Source organism: Ranitomeya variabilis, chromosome 4 (genome assembly GCF_051348905.1).
Source record: "Ranitomeya variabilis isolate aRanVar5 chromosome 4, aRanVar5.hap1, whole genome shotgun sequence".
NCBI lineage: Eukaryota > Metazoa > Chordata > Amphibia > Anura > Dendrobatidae > Ranitomeya > Ranitomeya variabilis.
The window spans coordinates 226,054,728-226,078,362 of NC_135235.1; the positions used below are offsets into that span (position 1 = coordinate 226,054,728).

At 42.6% G+C, this 23,635-nt stretch overlaps 1 protein-coding gene across 1 annotated transcript in view; it reads left to right on the forward strand.

The window, feature by feature from the left end:
- The window catches only part of LOC143767801 (uncharacterized), a 94,290-nt gene extending 88,189 nt beyond the window's left edge, over positions 1 to 6,101 (forward strand). Inside the window, exons 9-12 of the mRNA XM_077256321.1 lie at positions 397 to 454; positions 2,294 to 2,373; positions 2,703 to 2,760; positions 4,560 to 6,101. Of these exons, the coding sequence (XP_077112436.1) occupies positions 397 to 454; positions 2,294 to 2,373; positions 2,703 to 2,760; positions 4,560 to 4,667 (304 nt within the window). The 3' untranslated portion in view covers positions 4,668 to 6,101. The remainder of the gene's footprint in view (positions 1 to 396; positions 455 to 2,293; positions 2,374 to 2,702; positions 2,761 to 4,559) is intronic.
- The last annotated feature ends 17,534 nt before the right edge of the window (positions 6,102 to 23,635 follow it).

Below are 23,635 nucleotides of genomic sequence, written 5' to 3' on the forward strand. Positions count from 1 at the left end.
GGCTGATGTAAATTGGCTGCAGCTTCTCCTGACTAAAGCGGCTCTGTCCTGCACCTCCCCCCTGCGCTCACCTTCTGTCCCGGGGCTGCAGAGCAGAAGCTGACAGTCTCACCATGATGATGACTGGAGCTGCTTCCTGTCTCTCACGTGCCCCGGCTGCCCCCTCCCCCTAGATACGCCTCGGACTGTTGCCGTGCAGGAGGAATCTCCTGCACTGCAACATGGTGTTGGGTGCCTCTGACCTGCCGGGCCCGGTCGCACTGGCGACCCCTGCGACCGCGGTAGTTACGCCCCTGCTTCCTCCCTCATTCACGCTTGCTTTTCCTTCCCCCTTTCCCTTTGTTGGTCCTAAAAATGTCATCACCTGCCGTAAAACAAAATATCTTTTTTTCTTAGAAGAAAAAGTAGAACATTAGCTTATGCAAAGGAGAAAAGGACTCAGGACAGCGATAAGGTATTTTTCACACACACATAAATATATATATATACTGTATATATATATATTTTTTTTTAACAAACATACCCCAAATATATTTGTCTCACCTTGTTATTTGTATGTAAAATCTTACTTATTATGAAATGGGTTGTCCTGTTTTTAGAAAACTTGATGTCACGTGCTTCCATAAAATAAACACTGAGTACTACTTACCTTCTCTGAGTCTAGCACCAGATTTCCACCTACAATTAACAAACAAAGTACTTTATATCTAGGAGGACGCAATTCCTCTACAATGTCATCAAGTTTCTTCGTGTAAGCAAACAACTCCTGTCTTGGAGTTCCAAACCAGAAGAAAGTATCAAATAAAGTGCACCTGGTACAGAGAAGAACCAGAATGGGTGTTCTGACTCACCACTTCCTCCTCAATGCACGACCACAATGATGAATATCAATTGTTGAACATGCTTTGCGCCACACTGTTCCACATCTATGTGGTCAATATAAATAACCGACTACCATACTCTGCTTTCTCTGTAAATCCCACAGACTTTGATTTTAATGACTTCCATTGTTGGACATCCTTTATAGCCAGGAGGACCTTTAGATGGTTGATGGTTAGTGAGGGTTGATGGATCAGTGAGGGTGATCAATGCGTGAGTGGAACAGGCTGACACTTGACGTGGTGAGTTCGCTTTCAATGGAAGTCTTTAAGCAGAGGCTGAACAGACATCTGTCTGAGGTGGTTTAGTGAATCCTGCATTGAGCAGGTATTAGACACAATTACTCTTGGGATCTCTTCCAAATCTAACATTCTATCTATCTATCTATCTATCTATCTATCTATCTATCTATCTGTCTGTCTGTCTGTCTATCTGTGGTGAGTTGAGCAGGGGGTTGGACACGATGACTCTTGAGATCCCTTCCAAATCTAACATTCTTTGATTCTATGATTCTATGATCTTTGGACTTCCAATCAACACATTTCATCTCAAGTGGTTGACATTTGAAGGTCTTTCTCTGCCCCCATCTCACTTTGTTTGATAGTTTTTTCTGATTTGCTCCTCTAAGACAGACTGATAATAAAGAGGACTTTGGAGACACTGCAGAGGAATAGAAAACTTCTAGATGTAAAGCACTTGGAACTATATGAAGGTGGATGGCTGTGGATAAAGTCTACAACAGTTGGTCAGTGCTGGAATGTATCTCTTCTTAGAAGTCCACAAAGCTAGCCATCTGTCCCAATATCCATGGGTTTTCCTTCTTTGTACAAATACAGACACATTAATTATACTTACATTTGAATACTGAAGGTATTCCCAAAACCACTCACGCATATAAAATATAAAACAATTTTATTAAGCAAAGTTAAAAGTACATATAGTAAATCACATAGGGTTTCAAGAGAGAATCAAGCAAAGAAGAGATTGTACCCCATAAAAAGCATTATCCACAGGGGCAGATGTAACAATAACAAAGGGCTACCATAGAAATCCACAGAATAGTGCCGATATATGAAAGGAAGAGTCAGGTGTATAAAAGGTATCTGATATGTCACTGCTTATCCATATTATGTGTAGTATGGAGACCACCATAAACATCCCAATGCTTGTTTCGCATGATGTGCTTTCTCAAGCGGAGTGTGTTACCTTATGCTAAAGCACCTTCTGTGAAACAGGTTGATTGGAGTGGTGTCACATATACCATGTTTCACCTGCCACATTGTCCAACTAGCTCATAGAAATATGTTTGTTTGACTGTTCGGTTTATTCCTATTTTAATGACAATATTTGTCTAATATGAATGAAAACATTCAGTCATTAATTTGTTCCTAACCAATGATCCTCATCCGTACAGGTTACAGAGAAGATAATGATGGATAATATTTTGTATGAAAACTTTGCTGATGTTCCAAAACAAGACTCTCCAAGAACACGGTATGTTCTAACCTTAAATTTGATGATTGGGGTTTTCTGTAGGAAAACATCATGGTCCTGGATTTAATAACCAAAGTAAGGGAATACTATCTGTCATTATGAATATTTATTGGAGTAGAGAGGTTGGTCCATCCCTGATGACTGGAGATCAACATTGAGGACCACTGCAGTATGAATTCAATACTTTTTTTATTACTATGTGACAAGGAAAATATAACAATATGTAACGACTTTAATCTGTGTTTTACCTGTATTTTATGATCAATAACAAATTCTGCACAAACTTGGGTAACTGTTTAATGGACTGTGATATTATACTCATGTTACAGTAATCAAATATTGGGAGAAAATAACAATGGAGAAGAAAGAAATAGCCATCAGGACAAAGTAAGTAGACAATGGTGCAGGGTGATTTTGCAGAGCCTGATTGCCATCCTGTAGATGTAATCTAAGGAGCCCCATGCACAATACATAGCTGTTGAATGAACAATGCTTTCAGCTATCAGTTATCTCCCCTATTCTTTGGTGAGCCCTCCTGCGTTCTCTAGGAGAGTTCTGCTGACAGAGTCCTCTGGTGGTGGCTTATCTCGCCAAGAATAAGGGTATGTGCACACATTCAGGTTTTTTCACATTTTTTTCGCGATAAAACCGCTATAAAAACTCATTAAAAAGGCATGCATTATTAATTCTATCATTTAGAATGCATTCTGCATGTTTTGTGCACATGGTGCATTTTTTTTCTGTGAAAAAAACGCATCGCGGTAAAAAAAAGCAGCATGTTCATTAATTTTGCGGATTTTCCACGTTTTTCCCGCAATTCTATGCATTTGGAAAAAATGCATGAAAAAACGCACAAAAAACGCGTCAAAAACACGTCAAAAAACGCGAAAAAAACGCATGCGGATTTCTGGCAGAAATGTCCGGTTTTTGTCAGGAAAATTTCTGCTAGAAATCCTAACGTGTGCACATAGCCTAAAAGGATCCAAAATCAGACATGATCCAGTCCAAAATCAGACATGATCCAGTCCAAAATCAGACATGATCCAGTCCAAAATCAGACATGATCCAGTCCAAAATCAGACATGATCCAGTCCAAAATTAGACACGATCCAGTCCAAAATCAGACATGATCCAGTCCAAAATCAGACATGATCCAGTCCAAAATCAGACATGATCCAGTCCAAAATTAGACATGATCCAGTCCAAAATCAGACATGATCCAGTCCAAAATTAGACACGATCCAGTCCAAAATCAGACATGATCCAGTTCAAAATTAGACATGATCGAGTCCAAAATCAGACATGATCCTGTCCAAAATTAAACACGATCCAGTCCAAAATTAGACACGTTCCAGTCCAAAATCAGACATGATCCAGCCCAAAATCAGACATAATGCAGTCCAAAATTAGACATGGTCCAGTCCAAAATCAGACATGATCCAGTCCAAAATTAAACATGATCCAGTCCAAAATCAGAAACTTTGACCAAAATCACTGATGAAACTCGGTCAGCATTTCTCATATCTGAAAAAAAAACTGAAATGTGAATGAATAGGATCCTATGCTATCATGGATCCTATGTCTGCCAATTTTCATTTGAGACCCTGGTAGAGACACAGAGAGCGAGAGGTAAATCACTGAGGTTAGGGACCATCCAGACTGGGTACACCTTGTCATGGTTGGATGACTTTTGAGCTTTTTGATAAAAAAATATATGCACTAAATGTTTTTATATGTGTAGAATTAGTGGTATTTTTGCAGTTATTTACAATAGTGTACCTCGTTATCATGTATTTATAATTTGTGTGAGGGTCTTTATTAGTATCTTGACCCATTGCATTTGGCTTATTTGGTTAAAAAAGTTGGCCACCTTGGACATAGTCACTATTTAGGTAACTAATATTAACACAAACCATCTTTATACAAGTGTTGGTGATAGAGAAATAAGATGTGATTCCAAAGGTAAAGCAGGACAATCTTACAGAAAACAGAGAGTAAACTAGTCATTAATTTGAGGATAAAATGGCTAGAAGAGGACTTATGGAGAACACATGGTTTGTTCAAGATGGAAGGAAGGTAATGAGAACTAGTTTATGGAACAGCAGGCTGACATAAACATATATAGCCAAAACCTAATGCATTTACATATTGAAATATTTTTTTAAGACATGAATACTTTTTTTTAGGTAGAGATGACCGAAGACTCCATTTTCTACTGCTCGGTGGAGCTGCTCCCAGCAAGACATGTTCCAAGAAACACTGAAGAAACAGAATATGCTCAGCTGAAAATTTAGACATTCCATGATGTAGATACTACAGATGCAAGAGGAAAGTGTCCTCAAATGTCCCTGAAGATTCCATGGCTACTTACTCATATCCTGCCATCGAAACACTTGGAAATTGACATGAATGATCCCGAAACCATCACAGTTGTTTCTCTTCAGTCATACAGATGTAGACGACTTTGCATTTGGATCAATGCCTTATTGGATAACCTAATTATAGTTCAGCTTCCCCCTTTGAATTTTTGGTACAGAGAAGAATTTAAGGGTCCATCAATATTAGCTTATTACCCAGAAGGTTATCACCACCATCATGGATGACCTGTGGAATAATCTCTGAAGAACATGGAGTTTACTTTTCTATATCCAGAATGAGAATTGTGTTATTCATGGAAAGAATCATCAAACTTCAATTCATAGGATCACAATGGATGCCTGGCTTGGCTAGGAATACTCTCCCTGCCTAAATCACTTCTATGTTCCCTTTTTGCTCAGGCTGAAGGAATTAAGAGTTAAGAGTAAAATGGCTGAAAATCTGTGAATGTGTTTGGAATGGTCATCTAGAATATTCCTGGTTAAAATGGCTGAAGATCTATGAATGTGTTTGGAATGGTCGTCTGGAATATTCCTGGTTAAAATGGCTGAAGATCTATGAATGTGTTTGGAATGGTCTTCTGGAATATTCCCGGTCAAAATGGCTGAAGATCTATGAATGTGTTTGGAATGGTCGTCTGGAATATTCCTGGTTAAAATGGCTGAAGATCTATGAATGTGTTTGGAATGGTCATCTAGAATATTCCTGGTTAAAATGGCTGAAGATCTATGAATGTGTTTGGAATGGTCGTCTGGAATATTCCTGGTTAAAATGACTGAATATCTATGAATGTGTTTGGAATGGTCATCTAGAATATTTTTGGTTAAATTGACGGAAGATATATAAAAGTGTTTGGAATGGTCGTCTGGAATATTCTTGGTCTTCTATAATGTTCTTGCTAAATGCTTTATGACTTCTTGGATAAGATGTTATATTTTTATGATACCTGGATGCTCAAAGCCTTGTACATTTCAAATCGACAGAGTTCAATTTTATTCTGGGAGTCAGAGAAGTCAAAAAATGTATCAGTCTAGAATGTGAAAAACTTCAACAATTCTGAAACTTCCTTTGACGATAAAACCTCTTCGAGAAACTTGAATTGTTGAAAGTTATGGTAAGGTATCATCTATAACAATTTGGTTAGTTGTTTGAAGAAGTTTGGAGAACTTTGGTTTTCAATAAAAAATAAAAGAAATAAAAATTATAATTTCAAAACCTTCTATATGGCTGACCGGATTGCAATATGGAATTTGTATTTAAAATTAAAAAAAATTAACATTATGCAGATTTTTTCTCATTTGATTGGCGTCACATTAACAATAGTTTGGCATTAAACATGTATTTTTGGATTACCTATGTATTGACTGATTGGGCTTTGGCTCCGTTCACTTCTGTAATGTGGAATGATAATATTATGATTATGAAACAAGCCCAGAAAATGTCTCTGACTTATCAGGGATTCATTCTGGTGCTTCAGCATTTCTCATTTATCAGTAAAGATACTAATTGCATAGTAAAAGTGGAATCTACATATGTGTACATTAAAATATCTGTTGGAAATGCTTCAGTTCTCAAAGTGCCCCTGGGAACAATCAAGTTCCTGCATTATTCTTTGTCTCATTGTTTCATTTCTCTGTTGTCTGGAAATACCATGAAAATAGATTGCAACATACTGAACAAGCAACACTGAGGGCACGAGACTCATGTAGACAATTAGCTTTAGCCTCAAGTGACATCTGTAAAATTAATTATTTATTTACTATAAACCTATAAGGGATAACACTGAATAGTTTAATCCTTCCTCATCATGTTACAGTTTCCACATACAATAGATAGAATCCTAACATCAAAACACTGTTTACACTCATTACATGATTTATCCTGTACTGATCCTGACTTACATCTGGAATTATACCCCAGAGCTGCACTCTCTATTCTGCTGCTGGATTCACTGTGTACACCAGAGCCAGGACAAGGGGTAGACAGGGTAGCCATTGGCTTGGGGCACTACCTCTCTAAGGGGGCACACTTGGTTAAAAAAAAGTGAAATGGCTGAATGTCTGCGGCCCCCTAGCATCTTGCTCTGGCCGCAGACATTCAGCACACTGGGGGGCGGGCACGCAGGTGAGCAATGTCAGTCACTGACATCTCAGCCGTTGCTCTTTTCCTGCACTCAAATGCATTGGCAGTTCAAGAGTTCCCAATAGTAACTGTCAATCCCTAACTTCCTTGCCAGTACTTGCCTTGTTAGTATGTATATCAGCTGGGCCCGCCCTCACCAGCCATGCCAGTCTGTATATCGGTCGGACCTGACTGCACCAGCTGTGCCAGTCTGCACATCCGCCTACACCTGCCATGCCAATCTGTACATCAGCTAGATCTGACAGCACTTGGGGTGACAGTCTATCCATCAGCTGGACCCGTCTGCACTTGTCATGCCAACCTGTGTATCAGCCGTAAAAGTCTGCTCCTGCTAGAGCCTGCCTGCATCATCTGTCTTCTCCCTCCGGGTCTTTCAAGGTACCAGTCCCTAGGGGGTCAGCTGACATTACAAGCTGACAACAACCCCAATTTATTACTTGCTGCCACACCAAGGCAAGTGGTAAGAGCTGAGGCTAAGCACCGAAAATGGCCCATCTAATGTTAGAGCATGTTAGGTTAGGCTATGGGTTGAACTAGATGGTCTTAAAGTCTTCCTTCAACCTTAATGACTATGTAACTATGTAACTATGTAATGGATGCACCATTTCTGAGGGCTGGTGGTTTTTGTCTAGGAGAGGGCGAATATCCATGGCGCTTTCCCAGCCTATTAATATCAGCTCGCAGCTGTCTGTTTAGCCTTTGCTGGTTATTAAATGTAGGGAGGACCACACATCACTTTTTGGTGGTCTACCCATTTTAATAACCAGTAAAGGCTAAGCAGACAGCTGCAGGCTGATTTTAATAGCTTGGGAAGCTCCATGGATATTGGTTCCTTCCCAGAATAATAACACCAGCATCCAGCTGGTTAATACAAATAAGTACAGTAAAATACACATGCACTTCACTGATTATATATCTCACTGACATCTTTATTAGAATGCACAGTTGCCAGCTGGTGAATATTCTCATCAGTGGTGCCTGCACACCCTTCTAACAGCGAGACCAGGCACCGGTTCTTGAAAGTAGAAGTCATCAGCCGACACCTGACCGTCAGTAACCTTTTTATCACCGGTCAAAGAAGTTGCCGGATTGAGTCCCAAAACTGAGCCATGACATGCAGCTCTGGAGTATAATAGAGAACAGGATCAGAACAGGATAAGTAATGTAATGTATTTACACAGTGACTGCACCAGCAGAATAGCGAGTGCAGCTCTGGGGTATAATACAGGATGTATCTCAGGATCAGTAATGTAATGTATGTAAACAGTGACTGCACCAGCAAAATAGTGAGTGCAGCTCTGAGGTATAATACAGGAGGTAACTCAGAATCAGTAATGCAATGTATGTACACAGTGACTGCACCCGCAGAATAGCGAGTGCAGCTCTGGAGTACAACACATGATGTATCTCAGGATCAGTAATGTAATGTAATATAATGTATGTACACTGTGACTGCACCAGCAGAATAGTGAGTGCAGCTCTGGAGTATAATACAGGATGTAACTCAGGATCAATAATGTAATGTATGTACACAGTGACTGCACCAGCAGAATAGTGAGTGCAGCTCTGGAGTATAATACAGGATGTAACTCAGGATCAATAATGTAATGTATGTACACAGTGACTGCACCAGCAGAATAGTGAGTGCAGCTCTGGAGTATAATACAGGATGTAACTCAGGATCTGTACAGGATAATTAAGCTAATATCACACAGTGACTCTACAGTAGAGTATTGGATGCTTCCCAGGATTATTTGGGCTACTTTTGTTTTCAACAGAAACTGTATAAATCTTTGCTTCTCTTTACATGTTGCAATAAAGTTGAAAAGTTATGAAGTTTCCCCAAATATCTGAGGACGCTAGTAATGAGCTTAACCCCTTCATGACCCAGCCTATTTTGGCCTTAATGACCTTGCCGTTTTTTGCAATTCTGACCAGTGTCCCTTTATGAGGTAATAACTCAGGAACGCTTCAACGGATCCTAGCGATTCTGAGATTGTTTTTTCGTGACATATTGGGCTTCATGTTAGTGGTAAATTTAGGTCGATAATTTTTGAGTTTATTTGTGAAAAAAACGGAAATGTGGCAAAAAATTTGAAAATTTCGCAATTTTCACATTTTGAATTTTTATTCTGTTAAACCAGAGAGTTATGTGACACAAAATAGTTAATAAATAACGTTTCCCACATGTCTACTTTACATCAGCACAATTTTGGAAACAATTTTTTTTTTTGCTAGGAAGTTATAAGGGTTAAAATTTGACCAGTGATTTCTCATTTTTACAACAAAATTTACAAAACCATTTTTTTTAGGGACCACCTCACATTTGAAGTCATTTTGAGGGTTCTATATGGCTGAAAATACCCAAAAGTGACACCATTCTAAAAACTGCACCCCTCAAGGTGCTCAAAACCACATTCAAGAAGTTTATTAACCCTTCAGGTGTTTCACAGCAGCAGAAGCAACATGGAAGTAAAAAATGAACATTTAACTTTTTAGTCACAAAAATGATCTTTTAGCAACAATTTTTTTATTTTCCCAAGGGTAAAAGGAGAAACTGGACCAGGGACGTTGTTGTCCAATTTGTCCTGAGTACGCTGATACCTCATATGTGGGGGTAAACCACTGTTTGGGCGCACGGCAGGGCTCGGAAGGGAAGGAGCGCCATTTGACTTTTTTAATGAAAAATTGGCTCCAATCTTTAGCGGACACCATGTCGCGTTTGGAGAGCCCCCGTGTGCCTAAACATTGGAGCTCCCCCACAAGTGACCACATTTTGGAAACTAGACCCCCCAAGGAACTTATCTAGAAGCATAGTGAGCACTTTAAACCCCCAGGTGCTTCACAAATTGATCCGTAAAAATGAAAAAGTACTTTTTTTTCACAAAAAAATTATTTTAGCCTCAATTTTTTCATTTTCACATGGGCAACAGGATAAAATGGATCCTAAATTTTGTTGGGCAATTTCTCCTGAGTACAACAATACCTCACATGTGGGGGTAAACCACTGTTTGGGCACATCGTAAGGCTCGGAAGGGAAGGAGCGCCATTTGACTTTTTGAATGGAAAATTATCTCCATCGTTAGCGGACACCATGTCGCGTTTGGAAAGCTCCTGTGTGCCTAAACATTGGAGCTCCTCCACAAGTGACCCCATTTTGGAAACTAGACCCCCCAAGGAACTCATCCAGAGGCATAGTGAGCACTTTAAACCCCCAGGTGCTTCACAAATTGATCCGCAAAAATGAAAAAGTACTTTTTTTTCACACAAAATTTCTTTTAGCCTCAATTCTTTCATTTTCACATGGGCAACAGGATAAAATGGATCCTAAAATTTGTTGGGCAATTTCTCCTGAGTATGCCGATACCTCATATGTGGGGGTAAACCACTGTTTGGGTGCACGGCAAGACTCGGAAGGGGAGGCGTGCCATTTGACTTTTTGAATGGAAAATTAGCTCCAATCGTTAGCGGACACCATGTCGCGTTTGGAGAGCCCCTGTGTGCCTAAACATTGGAGCTCCCCTACAAGTGACCCCATTTTGGAAACTAGACCCCCCAAGAAACTTATCTAGATGCATAGTGAGCACTTATAACCCCCAGGTGCTTCACAGAAGTTTATAACGCAGAGCCGTGAAAATAAAAAAATAATTTTTCTTTCCTCAAAAATGATTTTTAGCCCAGAATTTTTTATTTTCCCAAGGGTAATAGGAGAAATTGGACCCCAAATGTTTTTGTCCAGTTTGTTCTGAGTACGATGATACCCCATATGTGGGGGTAAACCACTGTTTGGGCGCACGGCAGGGCTCGGAAGGGAAGGCACGCCATTTGGCTTTTTGAATGGAAAATTAGCTCCAATCATTAGCGGACACCATGTCGCGTTTGGAGAGCCCCTGTGTGCCTAAACATTGGAGCTCCCGCACAAGTGACCCCATTTTGGAAACTAGACCTCCCAAGGAACTAATCTAGATGTGTGGTGAGCACTTTGAACCCCCAAGTGCTTCACAGAAGTTTATAACGCAGAGCCATGAAAATAAAAAATAATTTTTCTTTTCTCAAAAATGATTTTTTAGCCCACAATTTTTTATTTTCCCAAGGGTAACAGGAGAAATTGGACCCCAAAAGTTGTTGTCCAGTTTCTCCTGAGTACGCTGATACCCCATATGTGGGGGTAAACCACTGTTTTGGCACACGTCAGGGTTCGGAAGGGAAGTAGTGACGTTTTGAAATGCAGACTTTGATGGAATGCTCTGCGGGCGTCAGGTTGCGTTTGCAGAGCCCCTGATATGCCTAAACAGTAGAAACCCCCCACAAGTGACCCCATTTTGGAAACTAGACCCCCCAAGGAACTTATCTAGATGTGTGGTGAGCACGTTCAACCCCCAAGTGCTTCACAGAAGTTTACAACGCAGAGCCGTGAAAATAAAAAATCATTTTTCTTTCCTCAAAAAAGATGTTTTAGCAAGCAATTTTTTATTTTCACAAGGGTAACAGGAGAATTTGGACCCCAATATTTGTTGCCCAGTTTGTTGTGAGTACGCTGATACCCCATATGTGGGGGTAAACCACTGTTTTGGCACACGTCGGGGTTCGGAAGGGAAGTAGTGACGTTTTGAAATGCAGACTTTGATGGAATGCTCTGCGGGCGTCAGGTTGCGTTTGCAGAGCCCCTGATATGCCTAAACAGTAGAAACCCCCCACAAGTGACCCCATTTTGGAAACTAGACCCCCCAAGGAACTTATCTAGATGTGTGGTGAGCACGTTCAACCCCCAAGTGCTTCACAGAAGTTTACAACGCAGAGCCGTGAAAATAAAAAATCATTTTTCTTTCCTCAAAAAAGATGTTTTAGCAAGCAATTTTTTATTTTCACAAGGGTAACAGGAGAATTTGGACCCCAATATTTGTTGCCCAGTTTGTTGTGAGTACGCTGATACCCCATATGTGGGGGTAAACCACTGTTTTGGCACACGTCGGGGTTCGGAAGGGAAGTAGTGACGTTTTGAAATGCAGACTTTGATGGAATGCTCTGCGGGCGTCAGGTTGCGTTTGCAGAGCCCCTGATATGCCTAAACAGTAGAAACCCCCCACAAGTGACCCCATTTTGGAAACTAGACCCCCCAAGGAACTTATCTAGATGTGTGGTGAGCACGTTCAACCCCCAAGTGCTTCACAGAAGTTTACAACGCAGAGCCGTGAAAATAAAAAATCATTTTTCTTTCCTCAAAAAAGATGATTTAGCAAGCAATTTTTTATTTTCACAAGGGTAACAGGAGAATTTGGACCCCAATATTTGTTGCCCAGTTTGTTGTGAGTACGCTGATACCCCATATGTGGGGGTAAACCACTGTTTGGGCACACGTCAGGGCTCGGAAGGGAAGTAGTGACATTTGAAATGCAGACTTTGATGGAATGGTCTGCGGGCGTCACATTGCATTTGCAGAGCCCCTGATGTACCTAAACAGTAGAAACACCCCACAAGTGACCCCATTTTGGAAACTAGACCCCCGAAGGAACTTATCTAGATGTGTGGTGAACACTTTCAACCCCCAAGTGCTTCACAGAAGTTTATAACGCAGAGCCGTGAAAATAAAAAATAATTGTTCTTTCCTCAAAAATTATGTTTTAGCAAGTAATTTTTTTATTTTTGCAAGGGTAACAGGAGAAATTAGACCCCAGCAGTTGTTGCCCAGTTTGTCCTGAGTACGCTGGTACCCCAAATGTGGGGGTAAACCACTGTTTGGGCGCACGTCGGGGCTTGGAAGGGCGGGAGCACCATTTGACTTTTTGAACGCAAGATTGGCTGGAATCAATGGTGGCGCCATGTTGCGTTTGGAGACCCCTGATGTGCCTAAACAGTGGAAACCCCTCAATTCTAACTTCAACACTAACCCCAACACACCCCTAATCCTAATCCCAACTGTAGCCATAACCCTAATCACAACCTTAACCCCAACACACCCCTAACCACAACCCTAACCGCAACACACCCGTAACCCTAATTCCAACCCTAATCCTAACCCTAATCCCAACCGTAACCCTAATCCCAACCCTAACCACAACTGTAACCCCAACACACCCCTAACCCTATCCGTAACCCTAACCACAAGCCTAATCTTAACCCTATTTCAAACCCTAGCCCTAATTCCAACCCTAACTCTAATTCCAACCCTAACCCTAAGGCTATGTGCCCACGTTGCGGATTCGTGTGAGATTTTTCCTCATGATTTTTGAAAAATCTGCAGGTAAAAGGCACTGCGTTTTACCTGCGGATTTACAGCAGATTTCCAGTGTTTTTTTGTGCAGATTTCACCTGCGGATTCCTATTGAGGAACAGGTGTAAAACGCTGCGGAATCCGCACAAAGAATTGACATGCTGCGGAAAATACAACGCAGCGTTTCTGCACGGAATTTTCCGCACCATGGGCACAGCGGATTTGGTTTTCCTTAGGTGTACATGGTACTGTAAACCTGATGGAAAACTGCTTCGAATTCGCAGCGGCCAATCCGCTGCGGATCCGCGGCCAATCCGCTGCGGATCCGCGGCCAATCCGCTGCGGATCCGCTGCGGATCCGCGGCCAATCCGCTGCGGATCCGCTGCGGATCCGCGGCCGATCCGCTGCGGATCCACTGCGGATCCGCTGACGATCCGCTGCGGATCCGCTGCGGATCCGCGGCCGATCCGCTGCCGATCCGCTGCCGATCCGCTGCCGATCCGCTGCGGATCCGCGGCCGATCCGCGGCGGATCCGCTACCGATCCGCTGCCGATCCGCTGCCGATCCGCTGCGGATCCGCGGCCGATCCGCTGCGGATCCGCGGCCGATCCGCTCTGTGTGCACATGCCATAACCCTACCCCTAACCCTAACCCTACCCGTAACCCTAACCCTACCCCTAACCCTACCCCTAGTTCTAACCCTAGTTCTAACCCTAACCCTAGTGGAAAAAGAAAAAAAAATATTTTCTTTATTTTATTATTGTCCCTACCTATGGGGGTGATAAAGGGGGGGGTTTATTTATTATTTTTTTATTTTGATCGCTGTGATAGAACCTACCACAGCGATCAAAATGTACCTCTAATGAATCTGCCGGCCGGCGGGCGCACTGAGCATGCGCCCGCCATTTTGGAAGATGGCGGCGCCCATGATGGAGGCGGACGGGGACCGGGAGCCTCGGTAAGTATAAGGGGGGGGAGATCGGGGCACGGGGGGGGCGTCGGAGCACGGGGGGGTGACATAGGAGCAGGGGGGGAGCGGGCAGGAGGACGGGGGAGCGGACAGCAGGACGGGGGAGCCGGCAGGCGGACGGAGGGGACCGGACCCTATAACGGAGCACTGGGGGGGCGATCGGTGGGGTGGGGGGTGGTCACTTCAGGTTTTCCAGCCATGGCCGATGATATTGCAGCATCGGCCATGGCTGGATTGTAATATTTCACCTGTTTTTTAGGTGAAATATTACAAATCGCTCTGATTGGCAGTTTCACTTTCAACAGCCAATCAGAGCGATCGTAGCCACGGGGGGGTGAAGCCACCCCCCCTGGGCTGAAGTACCACTCCCCCTCTCCCTGCAGATTGGGTAAAATAGGAGTTAACCCCTTCACCCGATCTGCAGGGACGCGATCATTCCATGACGCCACATAGGCGTCATGGGTCGGATTGGCACGGGTTTTCATGACGCCTATGTGGCGTCATGGGTCGGGAAGGGGTTAATTGTGAATTGCTTACATTTTTATTAAAAAACCCACAAGAATAGAATCTCTTTAAAGCAGAAAACATGTTCCAAGTAAAATGTATAGAGATCACCGGGATAATGACTTTTCATGTGTGATAATACAAACATTCCATTAAAATTCCACGCTAGAGCAACATGAAACAAAAAAAAATATCATTATCGCAAGACTCTTGGCCTAAGATATACATTAAAAAGTAAAGTCTTTAATTATTTCCTGTATATCTGATAATATTGTCATCACTCGGTCATTACAGGATGTTTTCTAAAGAGTGGAAATGGAAGCAGTCAATCTAAAGCTATACATTGTCATTCTAGTTAAAAGGCTGGGAAGAGTTCAACAGGAAATCTGGAAATAGGACATGTGGAACAAGAGGAACCTTACCACTTCTTGTTGATCCTTGTAAGAAATGCTGGAGGAAACGCCATTTAGAATCGTCTGGAAGGACACTTAGTAGGAGTCACAGTTACATTTTTATCACACGTCTGCATTGATTTGTACATTTCAAAAGTTTCAAAAACTTTGGCATTGAGTCACCAGGAAGATGTACATAGTGTTGCAGAAATTTAAGAACACTTCCTTCCACTCATATATTAAACTCAGTCACCACCAATCGGCTGGCAAAACAGCATGACATTGGCTCATCGGATTGTTCAAGCATGGTCTAAAATCTTAAAAGGTATTATGGCTCTTTGGGGAATATTTTGACCATATTAGTTGAAAAAATGTTACACAATCAAATTGAGGATATACTCCATACGTTGCATTCCCTAAAAAACGTTTCAGCCATGTTGCTTGTGGCATTGTCATTTATTAAGTTGCCAACTTGTAGTTGATGAACAGCTTTCAAGTGTGATAATTGATATAAGGTTCTGCCTTGTTGCTGTTGGGAATGGGGAGATGTCCATTGAGAAGAATGTGGTGGAGATGCTTGGTGTGGAAGTGTCACTGGTCACCTCTTGGTTCACTTGCGGTAATGTATTCCAATACAAAACATTGACTCAGTGGGTTGTGTAAGACAAGTAAAGTCCCTGGTCATATTTGCTGTTGACGATAGTAAAGTCTGCATAGCAGGACAATGATAGATACAAAGGGTGGCCCAAGGTCTTGACCATGTGAACCTACAAAGCAAGAATGGCTTCCAGAAATCATATTTTCAAGGTATCCTCCATTGAGGCTGAGATCATGCCAAAACTGCACAAAGGGACAAAGAATCTAATGACTGTAGCAAACTTGGACACATGGGAGTTGAGTTAACACACAGAGTACTTGACACATCATTTCTGGTCACACATATGGCTAACTTACAATGCTATGGATGTAGTGGAGGATGAGGAAGGAGAATGCAGAAAACAGTAGATAAGGAACACGACGGTGTTACTGACAATTACCAAGCACTCCTTGACAATGGCTCATGGCTACCAGAAAGGAGACCACGCGGAGAAGCGGTAGGGTGAGAGATTGAGGTTTGCTCAAATAACTGTGGTCAATTTGTTTTTCCCACATGAACAGGTGATGTGATGTTGCTTTATATTCTGACAGAGAACTACAGTTAATAGTCAATTTGTGCCAAGACATGCACACTACAACAGATTATTTTTCTAGAAGCATAGAAATCATAAAAATGAATCCTCATACCAAAAATTAAAACACCTAGAATTTGTTGTAGAATTTGCTCCTTTCAGAAATAGCAGATGTGGCCTCACCTACTCACGAGCTGGCCACAGGAAAAGCAGATTGTCCATAGAATTCTTTTGGTTGGACATCCTCTACCCATCAACCTGATCTGATTTTCAGGTTCTGTCTACCACAACAACGTCAATATCTTCATCTTCAGCATTATTATCCCTGATTGAGCTGAAAGTTTTCTCAGCGTGGAAAATGTCATGGGCCCCAAGCTGTCACCACATGATTCCCACTGCCAGATTTGTCTTGACATATATTGCCACTACCACCAAAGCTACCCCTGCCAGTGTCCCTGGTGGTTGACCGAGCTACCAACGGTGGTTGACAAGGCTACAAACACATCTAGGCATTTAAATCATACTCTCTATCTTCTCTACCATGATATCAAGTCCAAATTTTGACTGTTCATCTCATCCATTACATCAACTGGAAAAGTTGCTATTTGTTGTGAGTGAGGCAACTATAGTTATGAAAAGACAGAGATATCAACAATTATTGAAATTAAAGTTTACAAAAGAAAATAATAACTCTTATGGTGACAGGAGAGGCCTGAGCAAAACACTTCCTCAAGCTGACAGTGTCGCTGTCTGAGATAACGTCATCCTTTTCAAACAGAGATGAGAGACTTTCATTGTTCTCCATAATGACCTTTGCTTTCTTCCTATCAATATGCATATCAGAGACAAAAGAGGATGATTGTGACCTGCATCTGATAGGGTATGTGCACACGTCCGGATTTCTTGCAGAAATTTCCTGAAGAAAACCGGAAATTTTCTGCAAGAAATCCGCATTTTTTTTTTTTGCTTTTTTTTTTCGTTTTTTCGCGTTTTTTTAAGGATTCTGCAAGCGTAATTAGCTTGCAGAATGCTAAAGTTTTCCAAGCGATCTGTAGCATCGCTTGGAAAACTGACTGACAGGTTGGTCACACTTGTCAAACATAGCGTTTGACAAGTGTGACCAACTTTTTACTATAGATGCTGCTTTTGCAGCATCTATAGTAAAAGATAGAATGTTTAAAAATAATAAAAAAATAAAAAAAATGCTTATACTCAACCGCAGACAGCTGATCTCCTCACCGGCGTCCGTTCCGTATAGATGGTGTGTGCGCGCAGGACCTTCCATGACGTCGCGGTCACGTGAGCGGTCACATGACTGGTCTCGACCAATCACAAGATGGCGACGTCATCGGCAGGTCCGTCACCGCACACCAGCTACAGGAACCGAAGCAACAGCGTGCAGTGGAGAGGCGGGAAGACATCGAAGGTGAGTATAGGACTATTTTTTATTTTAATTCTTTTTTTTGAGCAATTATATGGTGCCCAGTCCGTGGAGGAGAGTCTCCTCTTCTCCACCCTGGGTACCAACCGCATATAATCTGCTTACTTCCCGCATGGTGGGCACAGCCCCGTGCGGGAAGTAAGCAGATCAATGGGCTCCTAGGTGTGCGGAATCCCCTGCAATTCCGCATTTTAATGAACATGTTGCTTTTTTTTCCGCGATGCGATTTTTCGCGGAAAAAAAGGCTACATTTGCACAAAAAATGCGGAATACACTGAAAATAATGGGAGGCATATGTAAGCTTTTTTTCGCGTTTTTATCACGTTTTTATAGCGAAAAAACGCGAAAAAAACGCGAAAAATACTGAACGTGTGCACATGGCCTTAGTATTCTTCTCTGGATGATTTATGTGGTGCAGCTGTTTTTTGTTTTTCTTTCTTAGAATTTTTACTACATGAATTGCAATTGCCTTTTTTTACTATACACATTTTCTAAATTACAGTCAACCTTTGTCACTATTTTTAATGACAATTCCTCCCTTCCATAAAAAAGTAAGAAGACCAACATAGGTATGACACTCAAAAAACTTCAGCAACAATGATCCACGATATTAATGTGGCATATATAGATGTCAAATTTGACTATTAAGTTGTGTGAAAAAAACACCCAAAAAACAATGGTAACAAGCCACAATATTGATGTGATGTATTTGTACTTTACCTTAAATTAATAAAATTAGTGTTTCCAAGTACTATACTTTATATGGCCGTCATAGAGTTAGATTTTTTCTTCTTTTAGCAATATTGTTGGCTTGCTCTTGCATGAAGATTGAAAACAATGTTACTTGAAATGTAGAAGCAGCCGTAAAATCACAGTGATCAATCATTTGCAGCTTTCCTATCTTTCATCCTCCCAGTGGCGTAACTAGAAAGTTATGGGCCCCGATGTGAACTATCAAATGGGGCCTGTTGTGAATTCTGCTCTTGGGCTCCCTCCGGTGGTTATAAGTGGTAGTGCTGCTGTCTCTGGATCGCAGCATTCATCAGGTGTGTCAAGTTTTTGCAATCCTGACTGGGCTATTTAGCCTTGCTTGACCCTTTAGTCAGTGCCAGTTGTCCATTGTTCCTGGAGGATTCACATCCCTGCCTGCTCTCTCCTGTTTTGCTGTTCATTTCAACAAAGATAAGTTCTGGCCTTGATTTTTGCTGTCCACATGCTGTGGCCTTATTGTTCAGTTCTTTTCCATGTTTTTGTCTTGTCCAGCTAGGTCTGTATAAGGATTTGTTTAGCCAAGCTGGTATCTCTGGAGATGCAGATATACCCTCCATATCTTTAGTTAGCTGTGGAGATTTTGTATTTTCTGTGGTGGATATATTTCTAGTGTTTTAATACTGACCGCATAGTACTCTGTCCTATCCTTTATATTTAGCTAGAAGTGGCCTCCTTTGCTAAATTCTGATTTCAGTCTGTGTATGTTTTTTCCCTCTCCTCTCACAGTCAATATTTGTGGGGGGCTGTCTATCCTTTGGGAATTTTCTCTGAGGCAAGATAGTTTTCCCTTTTCTATCTCTAGGGGTAATTAGTCCTCCAGCTGTGTCGAGATGTCTAGGGAGTGATAGGTACATTCCACGGCTACTTCTAGTTGCGGCGTTAAGTTCAGGGTTTGCGGTCAGTACAGGTTCCACCTTCTCCAGAGTACGTCTCATGCTGCTCTTAGGCCACCAGATCATAACAGTACAACTGGCCAACAATGAGTTAACCGCATCTCAGAAGAAGGGAAGGAAAGTGCTGAGCCATTTTTTTTTCTGTAGTCTGTTGTGTTTTTTTTTTTCCCTCTTTACCTCTGGGTGGCTCAGGAGTTCGGCGCTGGTATGGATGTTCAGGGATTGGCTTCTCGTGTGGATCAACTTGCTGCTAGAGTACAGGGTATTTCCGATTATATAGTTCAGACTCCGGTTTTAGAGCCTAGAATTCCAACTCCTGATTTGTTTCTTGGGGACAGGTCCAAATTTTTGAGCTTTAAAAATAACTGTAAACTGTTTTTTGCTCTGAAACCCCGTTTCTCTGGTGATCCCATCCAGCAGGTTAAAATTGTTATATCTCTGCTGCGTGGTGACCCCCAGGATTGGGCATTTGCCCTGGAACCTGGGAATCCGGCATTGCTTAATATAGACACCTTTTTTCAGGCGCTTGGGTTATTGTATGATGAACCTAATTCAGTGGATCATGCTGAGAAGACCTTGTTGGCCCTGTGTCAGGGTCAAGAAGCGGCAGAATCATATTGCCAGAAATTTAGAAAATGGTCTGTACTGACTAAATGGAATGAGGATGCCTTGGCGGCAATTTTCAGAAAGGGTCTTTCTGAATCCGTTAAAGATGTTATGGTGGGCTTCCCCACGCCTGCAGGTCTGAGTGATTCTATTTCTCTGGCCATTCAGATTGATCGGCGCTTGTGCGAGCGCAGAGTTGTGCACACTATGGCATTGTCTTCCGAGCGGAGTCCTGAGCCTATGCAGTGTGATAGGATTGTGTCTAGAGCTGAACGACAAGGATTCAGACGTCAGAATAGGTTGTGTTTTTACTGCGGCGATTCTGCTCATGTTATTTCTGATTGCCCTAAGCGTACCAAGAGAATCACTAGTTCTGTTACCATCAGTACTGTACAACCTAAATTTCTGTTATCTGTGACTCTGATCTGCTCATTATCGTCATTTTCTGTCATGGCATTTGTGGATTCAGGCGCCGCTCTAAACTTAATGGACTTAGAATTTGCCAGACGTTGTGGTTTCCCCTTGCAGCCTTTGCAGAGTCCTATTCCTTTGAGGGGCATTGATGCTACACCGTTGGCTAAAAATAAACCTCAGTTTTGGACACAGCTGACCATGTGCATGGCGCCAGTCCATCAGGAAGATTGTTGTTTTCTGGTGTTGCATAATTTCCATGATGCTATTGTGCTGGGTTTCCCATGGTTACAGGTGCATAATCCGGTATTAGATTGGAAATCTATGTCTTTGACTAGTTGGGGTTGTCAGGGGGTTCATGGTGACGTTCCTTTGATGTCAATTGCCTCCTCCCCCTTTTCTGAAATTCCTGAGTTTTTGTCAGATTTCCAGGATGTATTCAATGAGCCCAAGTCCAGTTCCCTTCCACCGCATAGGGACTGTGATTGTGCTATTGACTTGATTCCAGGCTGTAAGATCCCTAAGGGCCGACTTTTCAACCTGTCTGTGCCAGAACATACCGCCATGCGGAGCTATGTTAAGGAGTCCTTGAAGAAGGGGCATATTCGGCCATCTTCTTCACTATTGGGAGCAGGTTTTTTTTATGTTGCCAAAAAAGATGGCTCCTTGAGACCCTGTATTGATTATCGCCTCTTGAATAAGATCACGGTCAAATTCCAATACCCTTTGCCTTTGCTTTCTGATCTGTTTGCTAGGATTAAGGGGGCTAGTTGGTTTACTAAGATTGACCTTCGAGGAGCATATAATCTTGTTCGTATTAAGCAGGGTGACGAATGGAAAACTGCGTTTAATACGCCCGAAGGTCATTTTGAATACCTTGTGATGCCATTCGGACTCTCTAATGCTCCATCTGTGTTTCAGTCCTTCATGCATGATATATTTCGGAATTATCTTGATAAATTCATGATTGTATATTTGGATGATATTTTGATTTTTTCAGATGATTGGGAGTCTCATGTGAAACAAGTCAGGATGGTATTTCAGATCCTTCATGATAATGCCTTGTTTGTGAAGGGGTCTATGTGCCTCTTTGGAGTACAGAAGATTTCTTTTTTGGGCTTCATTTTTTCTCCCTCATCTATAGAAATGGATCCGGTTAAGGTTCAGGCCATTCATGATTGGATCCAGCCCACATCCGTGAAGAGCCTTCAGAATTTTTTGGGCTTTGCTAATTTTTATCGCCGTTTCATTGCCAACTTCTCCAGTGTGGTTAAACCCCTGACCGATTTGACGAAGAAAGGCGCTGATGTGACGAATTGGCCCTCTGCGGCTGTTTCTGCCTTTCAGGAGCTTAAACGCCGATTTACTTCTGCCCCTGTGTTGCGTCAGCCGGATGTTTCTCTTCCTTTTCAGGTTGAGGTTGACGCTTCTGAGATTGGGGCAGGGGCCATTTTGTCTCAGAGGAATTCTGATGGCTCCTTGATGAAACCGTGTGCCTTCTTTTCTCGAAAGTTTTCGCCTGCGGAACGCAATTATGATGTCGGCAATCTTGAGTTGTTGGCTATGAAGTGGGCATTTGTGGAGTGGCGAAATTGGCTTGAGGGGGCCAAGCACCGTATTGTGGTCTTGACCGATCATAAGAATCTGATTTACCTCGAGTCTGCCAAACGGCTGAATCCTAGACAGGCCCGATGGTCCCTGTTTTTCTCCCGTTTTGATTTTGTGGTTTCGTATCTTCCGGGTTCTAAGAATGTTAAGGCTTATGCCCTCTCTAGGAGCTTTTTGCCTGATTCTCCTGGGGTCCTTGAGCCGGTCGGCATTCTGAAGGAAGGGGTGATTCTTTCTGCCATCTCCCCTGATTTACGACGGGTTCTTCAGGAATTTCAGGCTGATAAACCTGACCGCTGTCCAGTGGGGAAACTGCTTGTTCCTGACAGATGGACTAGTAAAGTGATTTCGGAGGTTCATTGTTCTGTGTTGGCCGGTCATCCTGGGATTTTTGGTACCAGAGATTTGGTTGGTAGGTCCTTTTGGTGGCCTTCTTTGTCACGGGATGTGCGTTCTTTTGTGCAGTCCTGTGGGACTTGTGCGCGGGCTAAGCCTTGCTGTTCCCGCGCTAGTGGGTTGCTTTTGCCTGGATGGATTTTATTTCGGATCTTCCGGTTTCCCAGAGGATGTCGGTTATCTGGGTGGTTTGTTTTCTAAGATGGTTCATTTCGTACCTTTGCCTAAGTTGCCTTCCTCTTCTGATTTGGTTCCGTTGTTTTTTCAGCATGTGGTTCGTTTGCATGGCATTCCGGAGAATATTGTGTCCGATAGAGGTTCCCAGTTTGTTTCTAGGTTTTGGCGGGCCTTTTGTGCTAGGCTGGGCATTGATTTGTCTTTTTCTTCCGCGTTTCATCCTCAGACAAATGGCCAAACCGAGCGAACTAATCAGACTTTGGAAACTTATTTGAGATGCTTTGTGTCTGCTGATTATTATTATTATTATTATTTATTGTTATAGCGCCATTTATTCCATGGCGCTTTACATGTGAGGAGGGGTATACATAATAAAAACAAGTACAATAATCTTGAACAATACAAGTCATAACTGGTACAGGAGGAGTGAGGACCCTGCCCGCGAAGGCTCACAATCTACAAGGGATGGGTGAGGATACAGTAGGTGAGGGTAGAGCTGGTCATGCAGCGGTTTGTTCGATCGGTGGTTACTGCAGGTTGTAGGCTTGTCAGAAGAGGTGGGTCTTCAGATTCTTTTTGAAGGTTTCGATGGTGGGCGAGAGTCTAATGTGTTGTGGTAGAGGGTTCCAGAGTAGGGGTGATACGCGAGAGAAATCTTGTATACGATTGTGGGAAGAGGAGATAAGAGGGGAGTAGAGAAGGAGATCTTGTGAGGATCGGAGGTTGCGTGTAGGAAAGTACCGGGAGATGAGGTCACAGATGTAAGGAGGAGACAGGTTGTGGATGGCTTTGTACGTCATGGTTAGGGTTTTGTACTGGAGTCTCTGGGCAATGGGGAGCCAGTGAAGGGATTGACAGAGGGGAGAGGCCGGAGAATAGCGGGGGGACAGGTGGATTAGTCGGGCAGCAGAGTTTAGAATAGATTGGAGGGGTGCGAGAGTGTTTGAGGAGAGGCCACAGAGCAGGAGGTTGCAGTAGTCAAGGCGAGAGATGATGAGTGCATGGACTAGGGTTTTTGCAGATTCTTGGTTGAGGAATGAACGGATTTGTGCAATATTTTTGAGTTGAAGTCGGCAGGAAGTGGAAAGGGCTTGGATATGTGGTTTGAAGGAGAGATCAGCGTCAAGGATAACTGATCAGGATGATTGGGTGGCTATCTTGCCATTGGCCGAGTTTGCCCTTAATAATCGGGC